This window comes from Apaloderma vittatum, unplaced genomic scaffold, assembly GCF_000703405.1.
Source record: "Apaloderma vittatum isolate BGI_N311 unplaced genomic scaffold, ASM70340v1 scaffold5227, whole genome shotgun sequence".
In the NCBI taxonomy this organism is placed as follows: Eukaryota; Metazoa; Chordata; class Aves; order Trogoniformes; family Trogonidae; genus Apaloderma; species Apaloderma vittatum.
Window position 1 is genome coordinate 23,798 of NW_009726539.1, and position 22,422 is coordinate 46,219.

The following is a 22,422-nucleotide window of genomic DNA, read 5'->3' on the forward strand; positions in this document are numbered from 1 at the left end:
CATCACTTCACTTTTCTAACTGTTTGAACGAGCTGAAAACAAGGACAAATCAGGATGTCTGGAGTATCTAACTGACGGAAAAACAGATATTGCATCAATGAAAGATGATCCCTCAATTTCATCAAAGAAAGTGGATATGCCAGCAAAAGTCAGAACGACAGCAAGAAAACAGCAGTTCAGTCATTAACACACAATCCATGAGGTTAAACAATGAGACCACACAAAACTCCACATGTGTAAAGGCTTGTTTCTGCACCAGGTCACTGACACTTGACTGGAGAATGTCCAGTGGCAATTGCATGGGCCAAGTTGTGAGGATTATTACAATTCTTGGCTAAGAGATTAAGATATCACACAGTAGAAACTCAGCTTGACACAGGGTTAAATATACTAAACCAAAACACCCTATCACCAAATCATCACAGTCTGATCACTGCAATATTTTAGTCTTCCTGTAATTTAGGCTTCATCTCTGAAACTGAATCCTTGTATTTTACAGTAAAGCATTAAACAATTATACTTTGTTACAACTTGAATTTAGCAAGAGAATCAAATCTTCACTAGCCCTCGGAGATATGTCATCTGTCGGGAACCAAAGCGAAGTTTTTCATAAATGACTGTGTCCAGTTTTGTGAGCCATCTGGCAAAATATCTTCACATACACTGTTTCACACTCTCCTGTGATTACTTGTGGAGGTCCCACAATGTGCTGAAAGATGTGACTGCTATTCTGTTGTCAAAAACATCAAGACATTTTTGCCTAATACGAACTGACGTGTCAGTCTAAAAAAGGCTCTTGTTCCTTATTCCTTGTATTTTTAAACAGAATGCAAAACAGTATAGATTTAGTTTATGAGAATTTTCTTTCGATTAGTATCAGTCAGCTATGGGAAAGTGAAATCTTATTGGTTATTTGCTTCTTAAGTAGTTGCTTGTGAGAGTGAATTAATGGGAAGATGCTATGGATAGAGACTTGCAACCATAATATCACTATTTTTCTGATTCAGGATATCCAGAATATGCTATATATCATGTAAATAAGTCATGGGATCTACTGTTTTTATTAAATAGCAACTACACCAAGAAATTACAAATCGGGATATGGACTAGTGCAACATCCCCTGTGTAAGTCACCAGAAGGCCCTAAAGGCGAAGAGACAGGCATGTTGCAATTGCTTTAGAAATTAATAAACACAATATCTAAGTCACTAATCAGAAATTATTCCCTATTTTGACCCCAAATTATATGTTATTCCAAAGCCATCAATACAGATTTCTGTGGGCTTAACTTCAGATACGTGCACAGTCTTATCAAGATTCATAGGACGTAAATATATTTGCTGAAATAAGCAGTAGATCCGGAGTCCTAATTTGCACAGCAAGACCCTTCCAGTCAAACTGCTAGCTCTTCTTCATATAGCACTGGAGAGAGTACATTAAGTCCCCCCTGGAATCGTATTTCCAAATACGAAACTGCAAGTATATCAACAAACTGGAAGAGGATATGTGAAGAGGTAAAACAAAAAAATGGTGGAATATAGGACATATATTGTCCTATGGCTTGGGAGTAAACCCCAGCTCTGATTTTCTCTCCCTCAGCCTGTCTGTAGACTCTCACATTTAAGTGAAAGGCCAATACTTGCCCTGTCAGCACAGAACTCCCCCAGTTGTCTGCACCTGCAGGTTAGACTGTCAGCTCTTGCACAGGTGGTACGAAGAACTGTTTATGAGAAAGACTGAAAGTGCTCTAGCAAATAAATATGTGCAGGCTGGATCAGTGACGATGACAGAATAGAGATGTAGATATCTATAAAGACACACACGTTAAGGGAGAAAGTGAATTAAGCTCATACAAATGGTTAAAAGCAAGAGTAATGGGATGGAATTCAATAAAGGAAAGTATGAACTGAACACCAGGGGAAAAATACTTTGTTGAAAAGATGTAATATCCTGCATTATTATCTCCCAAGGGAATAGTCATTGCATTTTTCCACAAAATGTGGTAGAAAACATGCTGGCGGGAGGAAAACTATGAACATAACGATTTAACGCTTACTTTGTGCTTGCAAAATAAAGCAGTTCCAATTCACTGTGCTTTTGACATTTGTCCTCAGTAGGGGGCAACACCCCAATCAAACACCCACACAGCCACTGTGTATGTTGAGGCCTGGATTTGGTCCCCTGGACGGGAAAAATCTTTCAGCACAGACAAAAAGTGTTTATTTTGCCATGACCACAACTCAAAACTGTTCAGCATTGGAAAAATGCTGAAGGTCATCACTGGTTACAACCAGCGATGCTCAACAGTTTCACACACAAGTCTTGCTGAGATGTGTATCTCAGTGACCAGGCAGGTGTCAGCCCCTTTGATGTGACCAAGTTCAATCCTAAATTCATATAGAGGGGAGGGAATCATTTCTCCTAGAGGAGATTAGAAAGAGCAAGATTAGTATAATTAGTTTAGACTTTTTGTGCTTTTGCATGAGTGAGAGAATCAAAAGAAACCCACGGAATCATATGGCAAAAAAGAGACAGATGGTATGAACAGACACAGAACTGATGCAGAGACGTAGCTAAAGTGGCAAGTTTGACAGAGAGGAAAGAAATTAGTTTTTAGAGGCAGAAGCTGAAAAAGTTGTAATTAGAAAAGAGACAAACTATTCTCTTGATACTGCTGCTACACAAACTGGAAGTCTTACCTGATTTGCATCTCCTGGAAAAGGTACAACCTTAACTAGAAGGAACTTTCTCTTAAGTTCTCTCTTTCAGAGAAACTAAAAGATTATAAAATAGTGTGCACGAGGCAACGGTTGCTTCTGCACTGCCACTTGCTAAACCTTTAACTCAGACAAACATCCCTTCTTGCACTTCGATACTCAAAAATATCAAACATAATCACGGCAAGTAATGAAACCGATGGAGCGGAGCTGTGTCTTAAATATACACATATAAACAAAAACTCTGGAGACCATAGCTAATACAACTGAAGACTCCATGACACCGGTTCATCAACCTGCAACTCTCTACAAAAGGAATGTCTTCAAGTTCAGTGTAAATAGAATTTACCCATTTCATAAGTCTGTAAGGACAAGAAGGAACTGGACAGAGGGGGACTGGAGAAAGGATAGTGGCCCTGAAGAGGCTATTTTTTAGAGAGCTAATCTCTCTACATTAACTGTTTGCTTTTCACTAAGTTGAAAGTATTCCAAGACAAAGAAGACTCTATTTCTAAAGTGTTTCTTCAAAGGTCTGTATTTTGATTTGACAATAATGTTGGTGATGATAGGGTTGTGTGTTTTATGGGTTAGAATTGGGTGAAAGGGCAACAAGTCAGAAATCATGGTGGGAGTCTGTCATAGGCAATCCAACCAGGACGAAGAGGCAGACAAAATATTCTGTAAGTACTGGGAGAAGTCTCACGATTGCCAGCCCTTGTTCTTGTGGGCGACTTACACTTACCAGATGTCTGCTGGAAATATAAGACAGCAGAGAGGAAAGAGTCCAGGAGGTTCCTAGAGTGTGTGGAAGAGAACTTCCTGACACAGGTGGTGAGGGACCCAAATGGGGAAGGCACATCACTGAACCTTTTGTCTGTGAACAGAGAAGGACTTGCAGGTGATACAAGGGTTGGAGGCTGCCTTGCACATAGTGATCATGAAATGATGTTTTCAATTCTTGGAGAAGCAAGGAGAGGGGACAGTAGAACTGCCACTTTGACATACAAAAATCTATGGGGCTGGGTAGGATCCACCCAAGGGTACCGAGGGACCTGGCACAAGTACTCACCAAGCCACTTTCCATTATTTAGCAGCAATGCTGGCTAACTAGGGAGGCCTCTGTGCACTGGAAATTAGCAAGTGTGACACCCATCTACAAGAAGGGCCAGATGGAGGATCCAGGGAACTATGGGCCTGTCAGCCTAACCTAGTGCTGGCAAAGGTTACGGAGCAGATCATCTTGTGTGCCATCACACAACATGTATAGGAGATTCAGGTTATCAGGCCCCGTCAGTATGGCTTCATGAAAGGCAGATGCTACTTGACTAACCTGATCTCCTCCTATGTCAAGGTGACCTGCTTAGTGGATGAGGGAAAGTTTGTGGATGTCATCTGCCTGAGCCTTAGTAAAGCCTTTGACATTGTTTCCCACTGCATTTTCCTGGAGAAACTGGCTGCTCAGGGCTTGGACAAGCAATAATCTTCACTGGGGGAAAAAATGGCTGGACGGAAGGGCTTGAATGGTGGTGAATGGAGTTAAATCCAGCTGGTGGCCGGTCACAGGTGGTGTTCCCCAGGGCTCAGCAGTGGGACCAGTTCTGTTTCATGTCTCTATCAATGATCTGGATGAGGGGATCAAGTGCACCCTCAGTAAGTTTGCTGATGACATTAAGCTAAATGGGAATGTTGATCTGCTTGAGGGTAGGAAGGCTTCACAGAGGTACCTGGACAGGCTGGATTGATGGGCTGAGGCCAACTGCAGGAGGTTCCACAAGGTCAAGAGCCAAGTTCTGCGCTTGGGTCACAACAATCCATGTAACTTCCCCAAGGTACAGGTGTGTGGAAGAGTGGCTGGAAAGCTGCGCAGCAGAAAAGGACCTGGGGGTGTTGGTCAACAGCCAGCTCCACAGGAGTCAGCAGTGTGCCCAGGTGGCCAAGAAGGCCAACAGCATCCTAGCTTGTGACAGAAGCAGAGTGGCCAGCAGGACTAGGGAAAGGATTGTCCCCCTGTACTCGGCACAGGTGAAGCTGCAACTTGAATCCTATGACCAGTTTTGGGCTCCTCACTACAAGAGAGTCACTGGGGTGCTGGAGCTTGTCCAAAGAAGAACAATGAGGCTGGTGAAGGGGCTTGGGCACAAGTCCTGTAAGGAGCGCCTGAGGGAACTGGGGTTGCCTGGAGAAAACTGGGTGAGCCTGGCTGAGGGGAGACCTTATTGCTCTTGACAACTACCTGAAAGGAGGTTGTAGTGAGGTGAGGGTTGGTCTCTCCTCTCAAGTAACAAGTGATAGGACGAAAGGAAATGGCCTCTAGTTGTGCCAGGGAAGGTTTAGACTGAATATCAGGAAAAATTTCTCCACTGACAGGGTTGTCAGGCATTGGAACAGGCTGCCCAGGGAAGTGGCAGAGTCACCATCCCTGGAGGTATTTTAAAGGTGTGTAGCTGTGGCGTTTAGGAACATGGTTTAGTGGTGCATCTTGCATTGCTAGACTAATGGTTGGACTTGATGATCTTAAAGGTCTTTTCCAGCCTAAACAATACTATGATTCTAATTTACTTCTTCAAAGTAAGCTGTTAACAAATAAAAAAGTGTCAAAATCTAAAGCACAAAAAAACTCTTTTGCATTTAAAACCCATTTTCTTTCTGAGTATCCTTTGTTCTAAATTATCTTCTTGACTGAACTCTGAATTTGGGACTCTCTACCGGTTGACATGGTCTTTCCCCTTCTTTCCAACGGGTAAGTGAAAGTGGAGTCTGAATAAGGTGTTCCTCCTGCACATCATAAGGCTTACTGTCTCACTGGAAAATACTGTCATTTAAAAAAACGGGAAGCAAGGACAGGTTTAGGGAGGAACCATTGCATCAGTATGACTAAATACATCGGCATCCGTTCTTTTTTAATCTTTCCCTTGCCAGGAAGGCCTGAGTTTTCACATAGTGCCCAGGTTACCAGATAATAACAGTCAAAGCAGCTGCCTGTCCAGGGAAGTTAATAAATCATTTATTTTAAGGATCACAATAATCAGATCACTGGAAAACAATCAGTTTAAAAAGCAAGGAAAGAGGAGCAGAGACACTTTATCTACTATGAATACCAGAAGCTTATTCCATCAAAAACAGTTTCTTTAGCAGCTACGACTATTTCTGCTGTAAATAACATGGATATGTGTTAAAGAAGAGCCAAAAACCTTTTCAGAATTCAGCAGTATTTAGGTCATCCACACTCTATTGACAGACACTGAACTCAGAAACCATAATGATGTAGCTCAGCAACAGTGCATGCTGTCCCACTAATGAGGCCCTTTTTCCATGAATAATGAGTATGGACATCAGCTGTGTTGCCAGGTACATAATATAAACACAATTTAACACATGGCTTTTGGTAAAGCAGTGTGTTTGCTTACAGAGGCTGAGGTTTCGCATAATGTGATCCAACTTTTTAGCCTAGGGTGGGGGCAGACTGCTCAAGGAAATAATTTGTTCATATGTTATCAAAATACAATAAATCAGGTTTGGTCTTAGTCAAAAAAAAAAAGGCACTGGAGTGGGACCAGCAGAAATTGCAGATAGGGAAGTATAAATGAGTTCATTGTTTTATATTCCAATAAATCTTACAACACATGAAGCTGATGAGTTCTAAAATGAGCTGATATTCCCTGAGATGGCCCTTCCGAGACCCATGAACTGGAAGGGTTATACTGGTTAAGCCTGTGGTTGCTGAGTCTTCGTGCATACCTAGCGTATACACACACTTTTGCTTATATATGGCAAAGCATGAGTTGAAATTGTATGGGTTCAAACATAAAAAGTGAGAAGAGTTTTATTCTGAAAAGCCTCAGTCGTTATATTTTCAACTTTATTCTGTCAGACGTTTTTGAGAAAATGAAACACACACTCAAGTTTTATCAACTTCCATGGCATAAACCTGTGTCATGGTACTGTTTAAAACTAGGCATCAGTGCTTTAGTATGCGAAAGCAGAGCTGGCACATGAGTTTAGTCTGAGATTTGTGAGGGCATGGCTTAATACCCTGCTCTGTCACAGTTCTGCTATCTCCCAGGACTATTACAACTATATGATAGACTAGAAGGTGCCAGTGTCTTGTGGTGCTTGGTGCACAGCAATAGGCATCTCTATTTACTTGCTTCCTAATGCGCCAAAATAAAGTCCATGGGGGGATCTACACCTGTGCCACAGGAATTACTGAAATACAAGGAGCTACAAGAAAGACTCTGATGTTACCACTTTAATTGCAAATTTCTTCAACCAGACTAAGCACAAGCAACATCTCCCACAGAGTCATTACTGCTACTGGATGGCAGTATTCAAGTGCCTGGGTGACATTTTGATCTCTCCTTAGAATAATTTGACTTCAGAAAGAATTGAAAACACTCCAGGCTGGACTGGTAGCAGTGACTATCATTAATGTTGCCTGTAATCAGCTGCTTATTTACCTTTCATTAAATAACCTCAGCTTGGCCACGATCTACCACAGGGGTCTGAAATTTGGCTGGGTGATGGTGGTAGTATCAAGCCAATGGTCTATTGCTAGTCTCATTGAAATTTATCTTAATGACCTAAGTTATCAGAAGTTAAAGAAAGCATTTAGCACATATTCAGTGGAAGCTTCTGTCATTTTTTCATGTTATACCCTCCAAAGATTCTTTGTTCATCAAGTAAACGTCTCAGTATTCCAGTAAACTTATACATCATCCCCTTGCCACTGTTGCACGTGATGATACAGGGCCAAGTACTGGGGCTGACAATGAAAAGCCTCTGTGCAAGATTCTACTGTTTGGCTTTGTGGCATCCGTGCAATGCAGCAGAGAACAAAGAGGAGGTAGAAGCCACTGAGAAAAGGGTAGATGGAAAAGATGTTTGGCAAGACAGGGAGTGGAAAAACAGAGGAGGAGATGTATCATGACCATCACTGCTCTGAAGAGAAGACTGGGATAAGTAGTTAGGAAAGGCAGAAGAATGGAACTGGGAATGAACGGTACTGGTTAACAAGGAGCGTCTGGTAGGGGCTGGGAGCAATAGAAGGCTGAGGCTGACCATGTTAAAGAGAAGAAGACAATTCAGTAGACAAATAAGACGGAAGATCAACTAAGGGAAGGCTGTAAAAGATGCTAATTACTTCAAAGAATCAAAGCAAGAGAGTGGCCAAAGCATTGTGGATATAGGCTCTGCTTATGCAACAGTATCACAAATGATGTCCATCAATCCTTTCAAAAACTGTGCAAGTTACAAGCCTTAAAAATCTCTGTTCAAAGAACATGGGAAAGGCTGTAGGAGCTAGCAATTAAGAACATTTCAAAAGCTACAAGGTCAAATTAAAGAGTTAAGGAACATCAAAATTAAGGCTACTAGTTTCCCTTCGTTCAGCTATTTGATTCATGTATGTTATGATCTCATTGTCAGTTACATGATTACATAATATTGCTCTCATGAACTCCCTTGCCATACTACAGTGCACAGCATGAGACTTTTCTGGGAATGAATGAGGACCATGGAGTAAAACAAGAAAAAAACCGACAGCTGTAGGATTCCTGATTCACTTGTTGGAGAAGTTGGAATATGGATAGTGATTAAGCCAGGGACTGCAGGAATAGGATGAAGAGTGGCACTGTGCAGGGTGCTCTAGAGAACTGGATTGTATTCCTGTTTCTGTAACAGTTTCTATACAATACAAGAGAAACCCATTTAACTTCAACTAAACAAACTCTGCCAGCTGGTGCTTCTTACTATGCCTTTTCTCTGTTTGAGACACTGGTGTCTTGAATTCAAGTTCAAAGGGCTAGAGCTGAGGAGAGCAGGGGCTGTGATTCGAACATAAAAAGTGATGCAATGCTGCATAAACCAATGCTTATTGAAAAATACTGAAAATTAATGCAAAAAGTTCAGCTAGTCTTCTGGCCTTTACAGGTTTTCCCCATAAGACGTGAAGTCTGCTACTCACTAGACTGCTGTGAAGTTAAATGAATTATGTTTGTAAAGCACTTGCATGCTACTAAGTCAACACTCATAGAATAGTTCACTGATAACCCTTTCTTCAGACAAGGTTTGAATAGCATGCAATAAAAAGTCTGCAGAACCTAAATAGTTCTTTAAACATCAACAGAAAGCAAAGAAAGCACTGAAAAGTTGCTATAAGTGAGTTCCATTACCCTGTAGAATGAATTAAGCGTGGGCTGTCAGAAAAAAAAAAGTGTTTAAATTTTGGATTAAGGACCTATGAAGCCTTAATTTACAGTGTTTCCTAAATTTTAAGAGTTTGTTTCTGCGTGTATCATATACAGAAAATATAATGAAATAAATATGAACTTACCATCATACTTTGCTAAGACTGCCTGGACATCTGCATACGCTTGCAGTTCCAACAAAGCCTCTAGGAGGTTTTCATGGATGTTGAACATGCTGAGCAGAGGAAACTCCTTCATCAACTAAAATCAGCAACATATGAAAAAGTTAGATTATTAACATGGAAAGGGGTTTCCTGTTCAAAATGTACTGAAATAACCAAATACAAGTTAAAAGCCCTTATTTCACTGTGTTCCTGGCTCTTTCCCAGTGTTCATTATTATCTCAGAAATTTCTGAGCTCTTAATGGACACTGGGTCAGGTTTCTTGACATGCTTTGGATAGGATGTAATTAGTCAAATCAAAGAACACAGCTGCCTGAATACACAATTCTCCTTCAATTAACAAGCTTTTTCAAAGTGAATAAGAGTAGCCATATTGTACTGGAAAAGAATCTTCAACAGCGTAGCTCCTGTATATCAGTAGTAACCCAGTACCTCTCTGATATAGTAGTAGAAGAAATAGAAAAATCTACAGAAAAAAAAACATAATAAAATCAAATGAGAGAAGTTTACATATACGTAACTATATTATCAAATATGTGATATTAGGATTTGTAACCGTGGACACTTCAGAATGCAATTGCAGTTGTGGCCAACAAAAAAAAAATAGAAGAAAGAAAAGACAGCAACAATAGGGAAGGTAAAGTTTATACAAACCTAACACTATAACTAAAGAATTCATCTTGTATGACAAACTGAATGAAATGTGTAGTTAAAATAATCTAATCCTTTTATGCCTAAGTGCCTTTAATTTACAAACTAACTCTTTGAGAGATAGCAGGGAGTTGTTCTTAGACATCCTCAGGTTCAGTGTCTGCATAGATTCCTATGACTGAAACTGATATTCTACTGGATCTCCTTTTTTGAAGGTACATTTACTAGCAGCATCCATTTTTTTTTACTGCAGAATTAATAAAATATTTTTATTGTGAGAGTGATTCTCTAATGAACCAAAGTTCTAAAAGGTCCTTGCTTCCTTCTGTCCTCTTTATGGTTGTTATACCTTAACTGCCTACATGCTTTACCTTCAGCACAAAAAGGTCTCACATCATGTAGAACTACCACAGCTACTGTTCTTCAGGAACTTGCAGGGGAAGACTGCGTCTTCTCTGAGATGGTTTATGACAACAGCAATACCATAACAAGCCAAGTAATGAAAATGATTCAAGATGAGCCTTGCTAAATTTGAAAATAGTAAGCTGGACCTCAAAACTCTGTCACTTAATAAGCCTACCTTCAAAGATAAAAACAAATTGACGAGAATCAGCAAATCTTAATCTCACAAAAAGGTAACGTAAAAAAGCGCCAAAAATAAAACAAGAGGGGTGGACATTCATCAAGATCTTTAGAAAATGAGAACCAGGTAATGCACTGGAGGTTCTTCACTGTTAAGGAAGAGACCTTAACAGGTAACCAGAGGTGCAAAGCACAGAGAATTTATTCTTTGTGTTAATGGTCTGGCATAAGCTAATGTAAAGATTATTCTGACCTTAAAGGAGAAGTGTTTAAATTTGAATATCTACACAGTACTGACTTAATTGCCTTTTGAGGATGGCAGGGTCTTCTTTAACTGAATATATAACATATTTATTATTATACTATATAAATATAAAAAAGCTGAGACAGGAGTTGCTCACTACATTTTTCATGCTAGTGGCATGGGGATAGCCATGTAGCTTCTAGTTTCAATGGTAGGAACTGATCCTGTGAAAAATAAACAAAACAGCAGAGTTTGCAGGCTTTTCTCCTTCTCCAGTTTTAAAAAAAAAGTGACCATAACTACTCATCTAGGTAAGCAGAAAGATCTGGTGGTAAAATAAAAAGTTTCACTGCTCATGAAGAAAAATAATTTCAGGTGAAAGTTCACGTCATTGGATTCATCAGTTAAGGATCCAGCATAGAACCTACTTCTCTCTTGTCCTTACTATTGCATTTTTTACAGACAAAGCTACTATTTGGCAGAAAAAAAAAGCATGACAGAATCTGGCCCTATGCAAACAGTGATTTGAAGTTCAGAATTAATATACTGCAAAGAAACCCCTCCACGGGATTAAGAAAGATTATCCCTGCTCGTAGAAAATGAATAATGGCTGGCAGAATAACATCCCCTCCATCAGTGAAGAAAAGGGAAGAGCTGCAGCTAGTTATGAATGTACTGCGGCCAGTAAAAGCTCTTACTCTGGTTCTCCCTTTCTCACTGACATCACTCACTGATCATTTTTTTCTATTTTAATTAGGTTCTGTCAGAGTGATAAGCCTTGCCTAAGACAGCAGCAGAATAAAGGTCACTGTCTGGACTGCCAGGCCTCCAAACTGAGAAGTGTTAATAAAAGTTTCATCTAGGAAAAGTCGAACGTTAAGAAATCCAACCCGGTTACAATGAACTCAGTTGATATTGTAGTTACAAAACCAAAACAGCTCTAAGTAGCCACTTGGCTATTTGAACATTGACTGTGCACAAACGACAGCATGTTTGCTATTAGAAAAATAAAAGATAGGACATGAACTCATTCCTCTGTCATCTCAGGATTTAGAGTATATAGTTTTCACTGCAAATAATTTTCAGTCACAGCACAAATTTGGTTTTTGAGAAGCTTCCCAGAAAGTAAAGCCACTTAGATGGAAGGACATTATGACAGGTCATCTTTTAGGCCTCAGAGTGAAAGCAAACACTGGGGAAGAAAAAAAAAAAAACACCAACAAAACACCACAGAGGTTGCAACAGAGGCTTGCTGGATGGTCAGGGCAGGCCAAATACCGCGTCACGCTGGGAGGCACGGCAGTGCCTGCTCCCCTCCCCTCCCTGACAGATGGAGAGGGAGGCTGGCTCACAGGGAGATGGGAAGACAGGCACCTTATCTCTGAAAATGAGACGAAGAACGTGCCCGCGAGCTCCCCAGACCCATAACAGCATCAAGCTCTAATCCAGACTCTAGTTTAAGAAGCACAGACCTCCCTTTGCACCCCCAGATTTATCTTCTGTGAAGTGACAGACTAGCGTTTGCCAGATTGTTTGGCTTGTTAATTTTAGTTCTCTCTACATCTTTACTGTAACCTGACAAATGCTTTCATTTGGAGTGGCAACCACTGCACTTAAAGAAAAGACGAAGGCTCTGGTACCACCTTTCTCCATGCCTTAAGAGCTCAAGAAGCAGCCATCAAATTCAGCACTCACGATATCTCGCCAGAGTCACTACAGCTTTTTACATAAACACTAGTTAGGACTAAAAGTTCCGTTGTAAAATTCCAGTTAGTTGGTTATCTCAGCTGGTATGAAAGAGCTGTGTTCCACTGAGCTGAGCTTATTTTCACACCCTATGAAAAAGGACACCATGTGGCTGTGAATGCATTCCCTCCCTACAATATAAGGACGTTCAAACAGCTATTGAACATATCACACTAAATCTATGTTCAAAAGGATTTTATTTTGAACCTGTATTGGTCAAAATACTTTCTAGTGATGAAATACAGACGTGGGGCTCGGTTAGCCCACGTTTTGTCCTAACTGCTCTGCACATTTGGGGAGGAAATAGATACATATGTAGAAAGTAGAATTGCTTTTCCTTGCAAGATTCATTAAGTATACTGCAAATACACAGAAATGGTAGGTTTTGCAGACAATTAATAATTTTCAGGTTTTTAGATAAATAATATTTTGGGAGTATAAGATTGCAGAAAAACTCTGGACGTGTCTGACGCAATCGGGTATCTTATCACTAGTCCTGGGAGGGCTGTGTTTCCAGACTCACCCAATCCATATTGCAGGGTGTAGTCTCAATGATTTTGTGACTGATATGAAAACGTGATGATCTCAAAAAACGCTTTATGGTACGAGGAAATCCACACCTGATTTTTTGGATGAGGAATAAGTTTTATCTCCCAAAGAACAGTTTAATGAAGAGGACTCCCTTCCCTGAGAATATTTCAGTCATCAGCGTTTTCTCATTTAGATCTAATTTTTGAAAAATTTTCAAGGAATGCAGCTTTAACTGTTGTATCCATTATTCTACTTGTGATGACATACATCAATTAGCAATGCTACATTATTTGTGCAGAAAGCAGTTTTAGGCTACAGCTTATGCCTACAACTAGACCATGGGACTCAACAGAATACAGAAGTGGATAAATAAATTATCATATATAAGCTAGTGTTGACACATTTATCCTCCATTTGCATTATGGCTGTATGTATGGTCACATATTTTATGGGCAGTGCACGTAACCATTCATTGCTGTTTGTAGGCATATCTTCTCAACAAATAAAAAGATTTTTAGATCAACGTATTCAACTGAACATATTCATAAATATGAAAAGTGAATTCAGCTTAAAATGAAGAAATAACAAGAAGCAAACAAGAGAAATTCAATGTAAAGAGTGAAAGCGTTACAACCTTAGTGGGTATGTGAAATGGTAAAATCTGTCTCCTAACAGAGGAATGACTGAAGCTGCCATCTTCTAGGTGCAAGTGTCCATCACAACTGAAGAATCAAGCACACAGTATGGATAGCACTGCTATTTTCATAAGTGCTTTGCATAAACTGCTTTCTGTTTATGACTTGTAATCTCTGAGAATTCTTCTACTTTGTTAACAAAGTAAAAAAGGCAAAACTCTAAGCCATTTCTGAGTACAAACCAAGAAAACTCAATTTCTGTGGGCTTCAGGGTCTACAGCTGAGCTTTCAGATGTGCAAGCTCTGACTGAAGCTTACCCTGGGCTTGAGGCATTTGCAACATGTCATTCCATGTTGGCTCTCTGATGTCTAGTAAGATACACTAATGCTTAAGTTTTGTTTCTGGCCAGCTCACCTGATAAGGACAGAAGGGAAGAAACTTTGTCAGCAGACAACAAAGGCTAGCACACAAAAAGTTGGTTGTTTTTTTTAACAATATCAGATACTTAAAAATTAGGCTAACTCCTGGTCCTAAAAGCACAATTCATTCCAGTGCAGTCTCATTGCAAGTGGAATTCATGTGATGCAGACAGTCTCATAGCTCTCAGAGTTGGAAAATGATCTGGACCTACCCAAATTAAAGTTCTGTTTAATTACAGCAAAAGTAGGATTCTGTCATTTCATGCCTTTCTCTAGGTGCTGTATTCCTTCGGGCAAATAATAACTGTTTCGTTTGGAAGCAGCTCCACAGTTAGTCTTTCACAGCTCAGACAGAATAGAAGCTAAGAAGCCAAAACTGCCAGACCCTGCTCTTTTCGAGCTTGGAATCTATTAGCAGTGGGATCCACATATTCTCATTTATATGTGGAATTCAAGGAATTCGACATGTCAACTAACAGTTGAAAGGAAAGAAATCCAGACAAGTTTACACTAATTGTGGGATGGCACAGGTATAAAATTTGTCAGCATTCCATTTCTAATTTGTCAAATGTGAGTTTAGTTCCAGTGTTCCATAATATTCACACATAATATGACTTCTCTTCAATATGACAATGAGTCAATAAAGTGAAAAACATCTTACAGACTAAGCAAACTCCAAGGAAATATGCTAGAACATGCAGCTTTTATATTCAATCAGAGGATTAAAGTCTTCAGAGTACTAGTTGAGTTCTTTAAGGAATATAATTATAAAGATGCTGTCATTTGGATTGTGTTGTAAAAATGCATGTATTTCAAGAACAAAGGGAATTTTAAAGGCAGATGTGGCATGAAATCAGAAGGGCGTGGGTTGTTCCAGATGTACATTTACAACTAAACAATCAAATCACAAAGAAGAGTAACAGGGATAAATTATGTTTGCTACATCAAAGATAAATAACTTCATAAAGCATGAAAATGAAGTAATTACTCATAGCCCTCTTCAAAAACATTCCTTTATCTGCATCATCACAAAGTACTTTTTGCAGAAACTTTGCCGTATTTTTAAATGAAATTAAAATGATTTTAAAATGAAATTAAAGTGAGGAAATTGTCTAGTAGCTCAAGAACGAGCTAAATTTCAAAGAGATGGAAGAGTTTATCTCCAGGGCTCCCATAAAGACTCCATGACTATATTCTATTCTAGCACTATATTCTAATTTAATAGAATCATAATGCTAGAAACTCATAATTTGTACAAGAAACATTATTGTCGGGTTTACATAGTTACCAAAATTTCTAGGTTTTGAGGTTTTTGTGCAGGATCACAGCCATGACAAAGAGTGGGGGGTCTGAGACACATGCAGGCAAAAGGAAGGGACAAACACCATCAGCGGAGTCACAGGATTCTCCATTTTAAGAACCAATTCAAACGAGGCATGTTCCAACTCGTCCCTCCCACTTACCCCTAACATGTGAATCTACGACAAAACAAACCGCATTTAAATATACAGACATATGGGAATGTTCCAATCAGCATTTATCACTTGCTATTATTGCAGTGCTTGTGTGTCAAAACAATAACTAACTGAGGACGCTACTCTGTGGCGGAGATTGGCAAATGCCACCATTCACAAGGGTAGAGCTCTTCTAAAATTTGTAACTCTTGGTCTTGTTTAGCTAAGAAGTACTTTTCCTTCCAGTGTTAATAAATGGTATTTTAACTAACTGCTACAGATGTTAACAAAGCTCAAGGCAGAGCAGCCTCCTTAACCTGACCTGTGTAACACAAGCCAAAGAATCTGACTCACTAATCCTTGCCTCAAGCACAGAAGTATTTGGGAGAGACAGACAGTAGCTGTCCATGCAAGTAACTGCAGAAATCACGTTGTTAAGTTGCCAGGGATCAGAACATCCTTATTAGCAATTAGTAGTCTTTTTGTTTCACACATCCTGACAATTCAAGGCATAGAACACTGTCCCAGCTATGTATCCCCATTATCCAAGAGCAAATCAGCAACGCACACAAGAACGCAGAATTCAAGAGAATATCGAGCAGAAAACCTTATTCAAAGCCCAGCAAAAAAGGCAGTCAAGAAAGTATGCTAGATTTGCAGAACCGTTGTACTAGTAAAAAACAGTAATGTCATTGGTCGTAAAAAGATAAAAATCCAACTTACCCATATCATTAAAATTGATTTAGTATAGTTGGGTAACTTTTTGAAGCCTTCCACTGATATAACCTCTTTAACCATTTTAAACACTCAGGGCAACCCGAGCACTTAAACAACTCATCACACAGCCCACTGATAAGCCTGCAGCACTCAAACAATACAAGCTGCCTCGGTACTGATAATTCCTTAGTGTCTCCTGTAGCATAAAATAAGCATTTAGAGAGCGCAAGTGGGAATAACACATAAACATATCCAGCTGAAATATCCTCAGCAAGGTACATAGATAGGTATGCACAGGTAGACTTTTAGGTCCTTTACAGTGATATGAAGAACAATTTCTCAACAGATATGACTGATCCCAGAAGAAAAATGTACTTTTTGATGCTTAAAAAGTCGTTTGGTTTCTATATTTCTCCAGAGATGAGGAGAAACCTGGAGAGTCTCCTCTGTCCCTAAACTCATTTCTTTAACAAAGTTGCAAAGCACGAGCCAAGCTGCAATTCCATAGTGTCTCCGAAATATATACTTGTTAAGACTACAAAGTGGTCTCACAGGAGTGTAAGGCCATGGGGTAGGAGATAAAGACACTCCAGAATGGGTTTCTTTCATCTTCTCTCTGAAAGAGGAAAAAATTAAGAGTTTCTGTTCACTTAGTTTACTTTTGCATGCCATCTGCCCACTACCTTCCTCTTCTTAAACATACATCATCACCCTTTGATGAAATCTTGTTCCACAGTCCAGATGTTCTCTAGAACAATCCCAAGAAGCTTGAATTACTTTCTCACAAGGTACAGTTTTCACCTGGACACTCCAGCGACCCAGTTAAGGCAAACACTATCCCGAATTCAGTAGCACTGTCACTGGTCCAGTCGCCCACAGAGGGAAGTGCCTTTGCATACCTTCCACATCCTCTTTGCTTTTAATTAGTGAAAACCATGAAACACAAACCCTGCACGCTCCATCTCTTCCACTGTAACAGTGGGAGAATCTGCAAAGACCTGACAGACAACAGCTGGTACAAGAAGCTACCCTTGCTCACCAGCATGGAGCTACTTAGCTTGCCACACTGTCCACAATAAAGATGCAGCATGAAGGATTACTGAAAATTCCCCACAGCCACCACTAAGGCTTTTCACCTCTGCACATTTTCCAACATCATTTAGAATAAACTAGTTTAAATCCTCCTAACATAATCAGCACGACACATAAAACAACGAGCACTGTAGACTTTCTCCACAGGGACAGTAAAAGAGATCTAGTTCCCTCACAGACCATATCACGCTCTGTATAAATAGGAATAAAGTGAAATAACTCTGTTGACTAGACTGGAGTTATTCCAACAATGCACTAATCAAAATGAGATCACAGTTTAACTCAATATATACGAATAGTGACAGCTGCTGGTTTCTATAGCAAAATATAGTAAATAACTATCATACAGAAATACAAGCAAAACCAACACCTATGATTCAATTATATGCTTCCATGAAAATTACAGGTTCATAATTTTCATTAATTCAGCTCAACTAAATTAACGACATCCAAGCAGCAAAGCCAGCAACAAAAATACTGTCTCAAAACCAATTACATAAGCAACAGGAATTCCTACCCTTTAAAAAAAATAAAACTCCTTTTTAAAGAGATTTTCTAAAGATTTTGGATTTAATAATAAAGAATATGATTTTTCTATCAGCAGTATATCCAATCATAAAATCAAAGTCTTATTTAAGTCACCAACAACTCATTTCTTTCCATTGCAGTGTTTTAAGCAGGTTCTTAGTCTTTTCTTACATCAAATTCAAGTAAGACCATCTAATCCATCAGTAATGTCCTCAAGATGGCCTCATATATGCAATGAATTAAACGCTCACATATATTTTATTTTTTCAAAGTGGCTAAAACTCACTACATCCCAATCATATTTCCCAGATGGCATCATGAAACTCTTAACACTTCATTTCCATCATGTTCCATGTCTGGAGAAATCTGTTTTCAATCTTTCAAACACAAACAGGGCCTCCACCCTCTGTCCCCTGTTGCTAGATCCAGCAATCCCCAGCCAACATATTCTTCATACTCTTTTTACGGTGAATAAATTCATCTCCTCCCTCATCAATCACATAGAACCTTCACTGACAAATTCATGTTCTTCGAACTTCTTCGTAAGTATATTATTTATGTCTTCTATGAAGAAATGGAGGATATACATTCATCAGAAATAAGTAGCTCCAAGTCAGTCTAAGAAAAGCATCTGCAAAGCTGACTGGACCCGACTTTTGCTCCCAGTGTACTCGAGTGACGACCTAGAGATATTGTGCTTTTGTATTTCGTTCAGGGACCTGTTAATTCTCAGCTCTGCTTGCTCACAAGCGAAGAGCTCTAGAGGCATCTAAATTCAGTTCTGAGGGTCTGGCTCAGTGTGTATACGTGGAAAAATACAGTATGCAGTGATCTGAGTTGAAGCTCTAGAAGCTGAAATTCTCTTTATACCTCGCTTGCTTGCATCTAGTCCTCTCGTTTTAGCAAAACGTTCCTATTGAGGAGAGTATTTTCTGTCCTTCAAGTGTCTAACAAACAATAAATTTGGGTTTCCCTGTCACTGCTGCCTTTCAAGATCCATATTGTACTTCATTCCAACACCACACAATGATCTCTCTAGTGGCAGAGTAAGTTGTTCATTATATTCAAAGCATTCTGGGTCTTGATTTGTGTAAGAAGCCTAGGATTGGACAGACCACCCAAATCCCTGAGTCTGGTGCTCTGCCTACGCAACTAACCATGCAGATGGACATCAGCAGAAGGCAGCTTCACAGCGCTATCTACAAATCACAAAACACATTTGGCAACCCATAGTAAGTTCCAGAAGTTGCCATAATTATGATGTGTGACATTTGAATGTGAAATTCAAAATTTCATCCTTCTTGTCTATTAATGCCAGAACTTAGAATTCCAACTTTTGTCCCTAAACATTTCGGTATTCATCCCAGAGCGCCTCTGAAGAATCAGAGGAGCTGGCTGGACTGAAAACAACATTTTTGAAATCAATGTTCTCCCAGTTGACCACGAGACTGCAAAACCAGGTCTTTCTTCCTCATCTTTCTTTCTCACACTCCTAGCTGTAAAATGGCTGGGGTTTTGGCAAGTTCTTTTTCAACACCTTTGTCTGTGAACCTAGTAATTCTGGGGAGTGAGAGCTGTGTGCCTGAAAAAGCCCAGCTAGAGACAGGAAAAAAAGGTACTTAATACTTGTTGTCTGACAGATCATTTAGGATGAGGACCTGCATTATTACAATGAACTCTGCTCAGTGTGTTAAGAAAATATCCGCGAGTGCCCCAGTTCCAGGAGAAGATGCTGGGTGCTGGATTCCAAGCTGGCAGACATATCTGCACTACTGCCACTGATGCAAGTGCCTAATCTCCAGAGAAAGTCACTTGCTTTTTATGCTAAAATTCTCACTGACTTGCAGTCAGAATTTCCATTTTCACTAGGTAGGTTTCAGGATCACTCATCTGAGCTGTCAAAAGCACACTTTACAGGTGCTTCATTCTGGTGAAGGATTCCTTTTTGTGCATTTAAAATTTAGCTTCTTCATCTCAATTTGCAGGAATCTGTATCTTGCCAGATTTATCGCCGTCACATTTGTGGGAGCTGGAAAACAAAGTGTAAGAAAGGAGAACGCAGGAAACTGGTAAGCAGTTTTAGCATCATCTGCCCGGAGCTCTAGGGGTCCATTCCTCCTTCTACTTTGCTACTTTGGGTGAGACAAGTTGTATCTTCAAAGACTGCATTTCTGATCTGTATCAAGGGGATCTCACTTGAAGAAATGCTGGGCACTCACAGTTATCTCTAAGCTTGAGCATTTTGCATAGTTGAAACATACAGTGCCTTATGTGCAGAACTGCCCCTCCTGCCATCCCCAAAATAGCTACTGTTCGGTGTTTCAAATCTGTAGCTCTGTAGCGTACTGACTTAAGACTACCACTGGAAGCTCTCTGCCTACAAAACAGGGATACAGTCAACCCCCATCTCAGAGGGAAGTCAGTTCATTATAGATTAATTGCTCAGTTTTGACTTCTTAGTAATAGGTTTTGCATGAATAAACAACACTGTCCCCGGGTCTGAATACTGTGACGTAAACAATGCTCAGAGCCAAACCACAGCTTCGCAAGGAGGAAACAATAGTTAAGACTTGTTTACTAAGTTTGTGGCATTGGTTACATGCTTCAGAAAATAACATTATGTAACTTCAGGACCAAATAAGTAAAGACTGTGCTCCACTGCACATGTACCAGGATGGGAAATTCAGGCTGTATGGGCAGCCATCCATCTAGTATTTTATGACTTCACAGTGCTGCTTTCACAACCTTATGAACAATCTCTTAATTTTTAGGTATATTACACATATAAAACAACTATCAGCAGTGCTGCATGCAGCAGTAACGCATGCTACCTTGTAAGCGAATGTGTGTCATTTCTAGGCTACTGTTATTGAAGTGTGATACGTGAAACAAATCCAAACTCACATCTCGCATCATTTTCACTGCTTCCCTGGTCCTTCCCAGCTTTCTTGCACACATTGCCAGCCTCCTCTTAATATAAACTAACACATTGGTGTCCCTCCCTGCGTAAGAGGAAAAAGAAACAGCATTAAGATAAAAAAAGATAAAACAAAGCTTAATTTAATATTGCAACACAAGAGGCAACATAGCTTTCTTGCCATTTTTTGTTATTTGCTATCATCAATGCTTACATAATCATTTAATAAAACGTTATCAAGTTCTGTTAATTTAGATGTGGCATAACATCACTGAAACCAGTGGAATTACTCCAGATATACAGTGACATAAGTAAGGATCCATAGGCTGGCCTTATACCCACGAAATAGAAGCGGATCTGAAGGCACAGAGAATGCTGCAGTGTATAGACCATCAAGTAACCAAGTGAAGCATGGAGAATCCCTCTGAAGTTAACACTGGCACAAAACTCTGTGGTCACACACGCAGAGCATTAAATTACTTATCAAAACACGTATATGGTTAAGAAAAGGGCATCCATGAAAACACATGTTTTATTCTGCCTTGTTTGTAACTTATGATGTAGGCATTTGTTAATAGGAGATGTAGGAAAACACATCCTCATCCTCTAACAGTCTTTTTCGTAATGATTATGATAAAAGTATATCCAGAACTATTTCTTTACAGAACCTTTACTTGTCATCCAATTATCATCTTCACATCCCTCGCACTGCTAATTACGGATGGCAAATTAATATGTTTCAAATATGACAGTCCCATGTGCTAGAAGACGGCCTAACAGCAAAGATGACAGCAATTAAACAGCTGCAATAATTATTCTCTTGGAGAATTCTCACTCGTTTCATTTCTCATTCTTTCTCCCATAATTCCAATGTGAACTCTTAACATGCTTCTGGACCAAGAGGATATGAGCGGACAGCTAATCATCTACAAAATTACCATATTGAGAAAATATAAGACACCTGCTACAAATTATCTGTGTGTATAGCATGCAGTCCGTAAATATTTTAGTCCGTTCCTAGCATTTTTAAGTCTTTTATAATAAGAACAAGATGCGCACTGAAAACATTCCAAATACCTACAAATTGTTTTAAATGTATGATTACAATTTTAAGATACATTAAGCAGCAAGTTGAAAGGTCTGACTTTAGAAGAAAAAATAAATGTAGGAGGGAAGGAATTTCTTTAGCTGCACTTTATATTAAGTAATTCCTTATGGTTGTATCAACTCCTACATATTTAATAAACAATTTACTAGTTACATCTGTTTCAACATGTTTCTAGAGTGTAACTAAGAGGTGTACATATCAGGCCAAGATCCTTTTCAGTCTTTTCAGAAGGAATGGTCAAAAGGCATTTAATTAGTACGAAATCAATGCAACCTTTCAGGCCAAAATTTTCTGAAGGGACTAATGATTTGGGGTGACTGATATAAGCTACCTTAAAAAGAATCTTGTCTGCACTTTCTGTAAACTAGCACCTTTTGAAAGAGGTTAAGTTGGGTACTCAGAGTCATTATTTACTCTTAAAATTCATGGTCTAATATAAAATAGTTTATGAAGATGGAACACATAAATAAACAGAAACAGAGAAATATAGTGTTGCTCAAGAAACTACATAATGGTTTTCACCCGTAAAAGACTAAATGCTCACTTTTCATCTCAAAGTTAACTTCAAGGGCCAGAAATGGAAGGGTGGACACCTCTGAACCATGGAACTGCACCACATCTGCCCATGGTCCTCCCTCTCTAATGAGAGCTGAGTCCTCCACCTTTGTAAATCATGCAGAAATCCAGTGTATAACCAAGGGAATCCTACTCA

The 22,422-nt window shown here is 39.5% G+C and overlaps 1 protein-coding gene across 1 annotated transcript in view; it reads right to left on the bottom strand.

Moving 5' to 3' along the window:
* The window catches only part of LOC104267835 (suppressor of tumorigenicity 7 protein homolog), a gene marked incomplete at both ends in the record, with an annotated part of 51,270 nt that overhangs the window by 22,925 nt on the left and 5,923 nt on the right, over window positions 1-22,422 (bottom strand). The window contains 2 exons of the mRNA XM_009873306.1: window positions 9,049-9,163; window positions 20,590-20,687. Of these exons, the coding sequence (XP_009871608.1) occupies window positions 9,049-9,163; window positions 20,590-20,687 (213 nt within the window). The remainder of the gene's footprint in view (window positions 1-9,048; window positions 9,164-20,589; window positions 20,688-22,422) is intronic.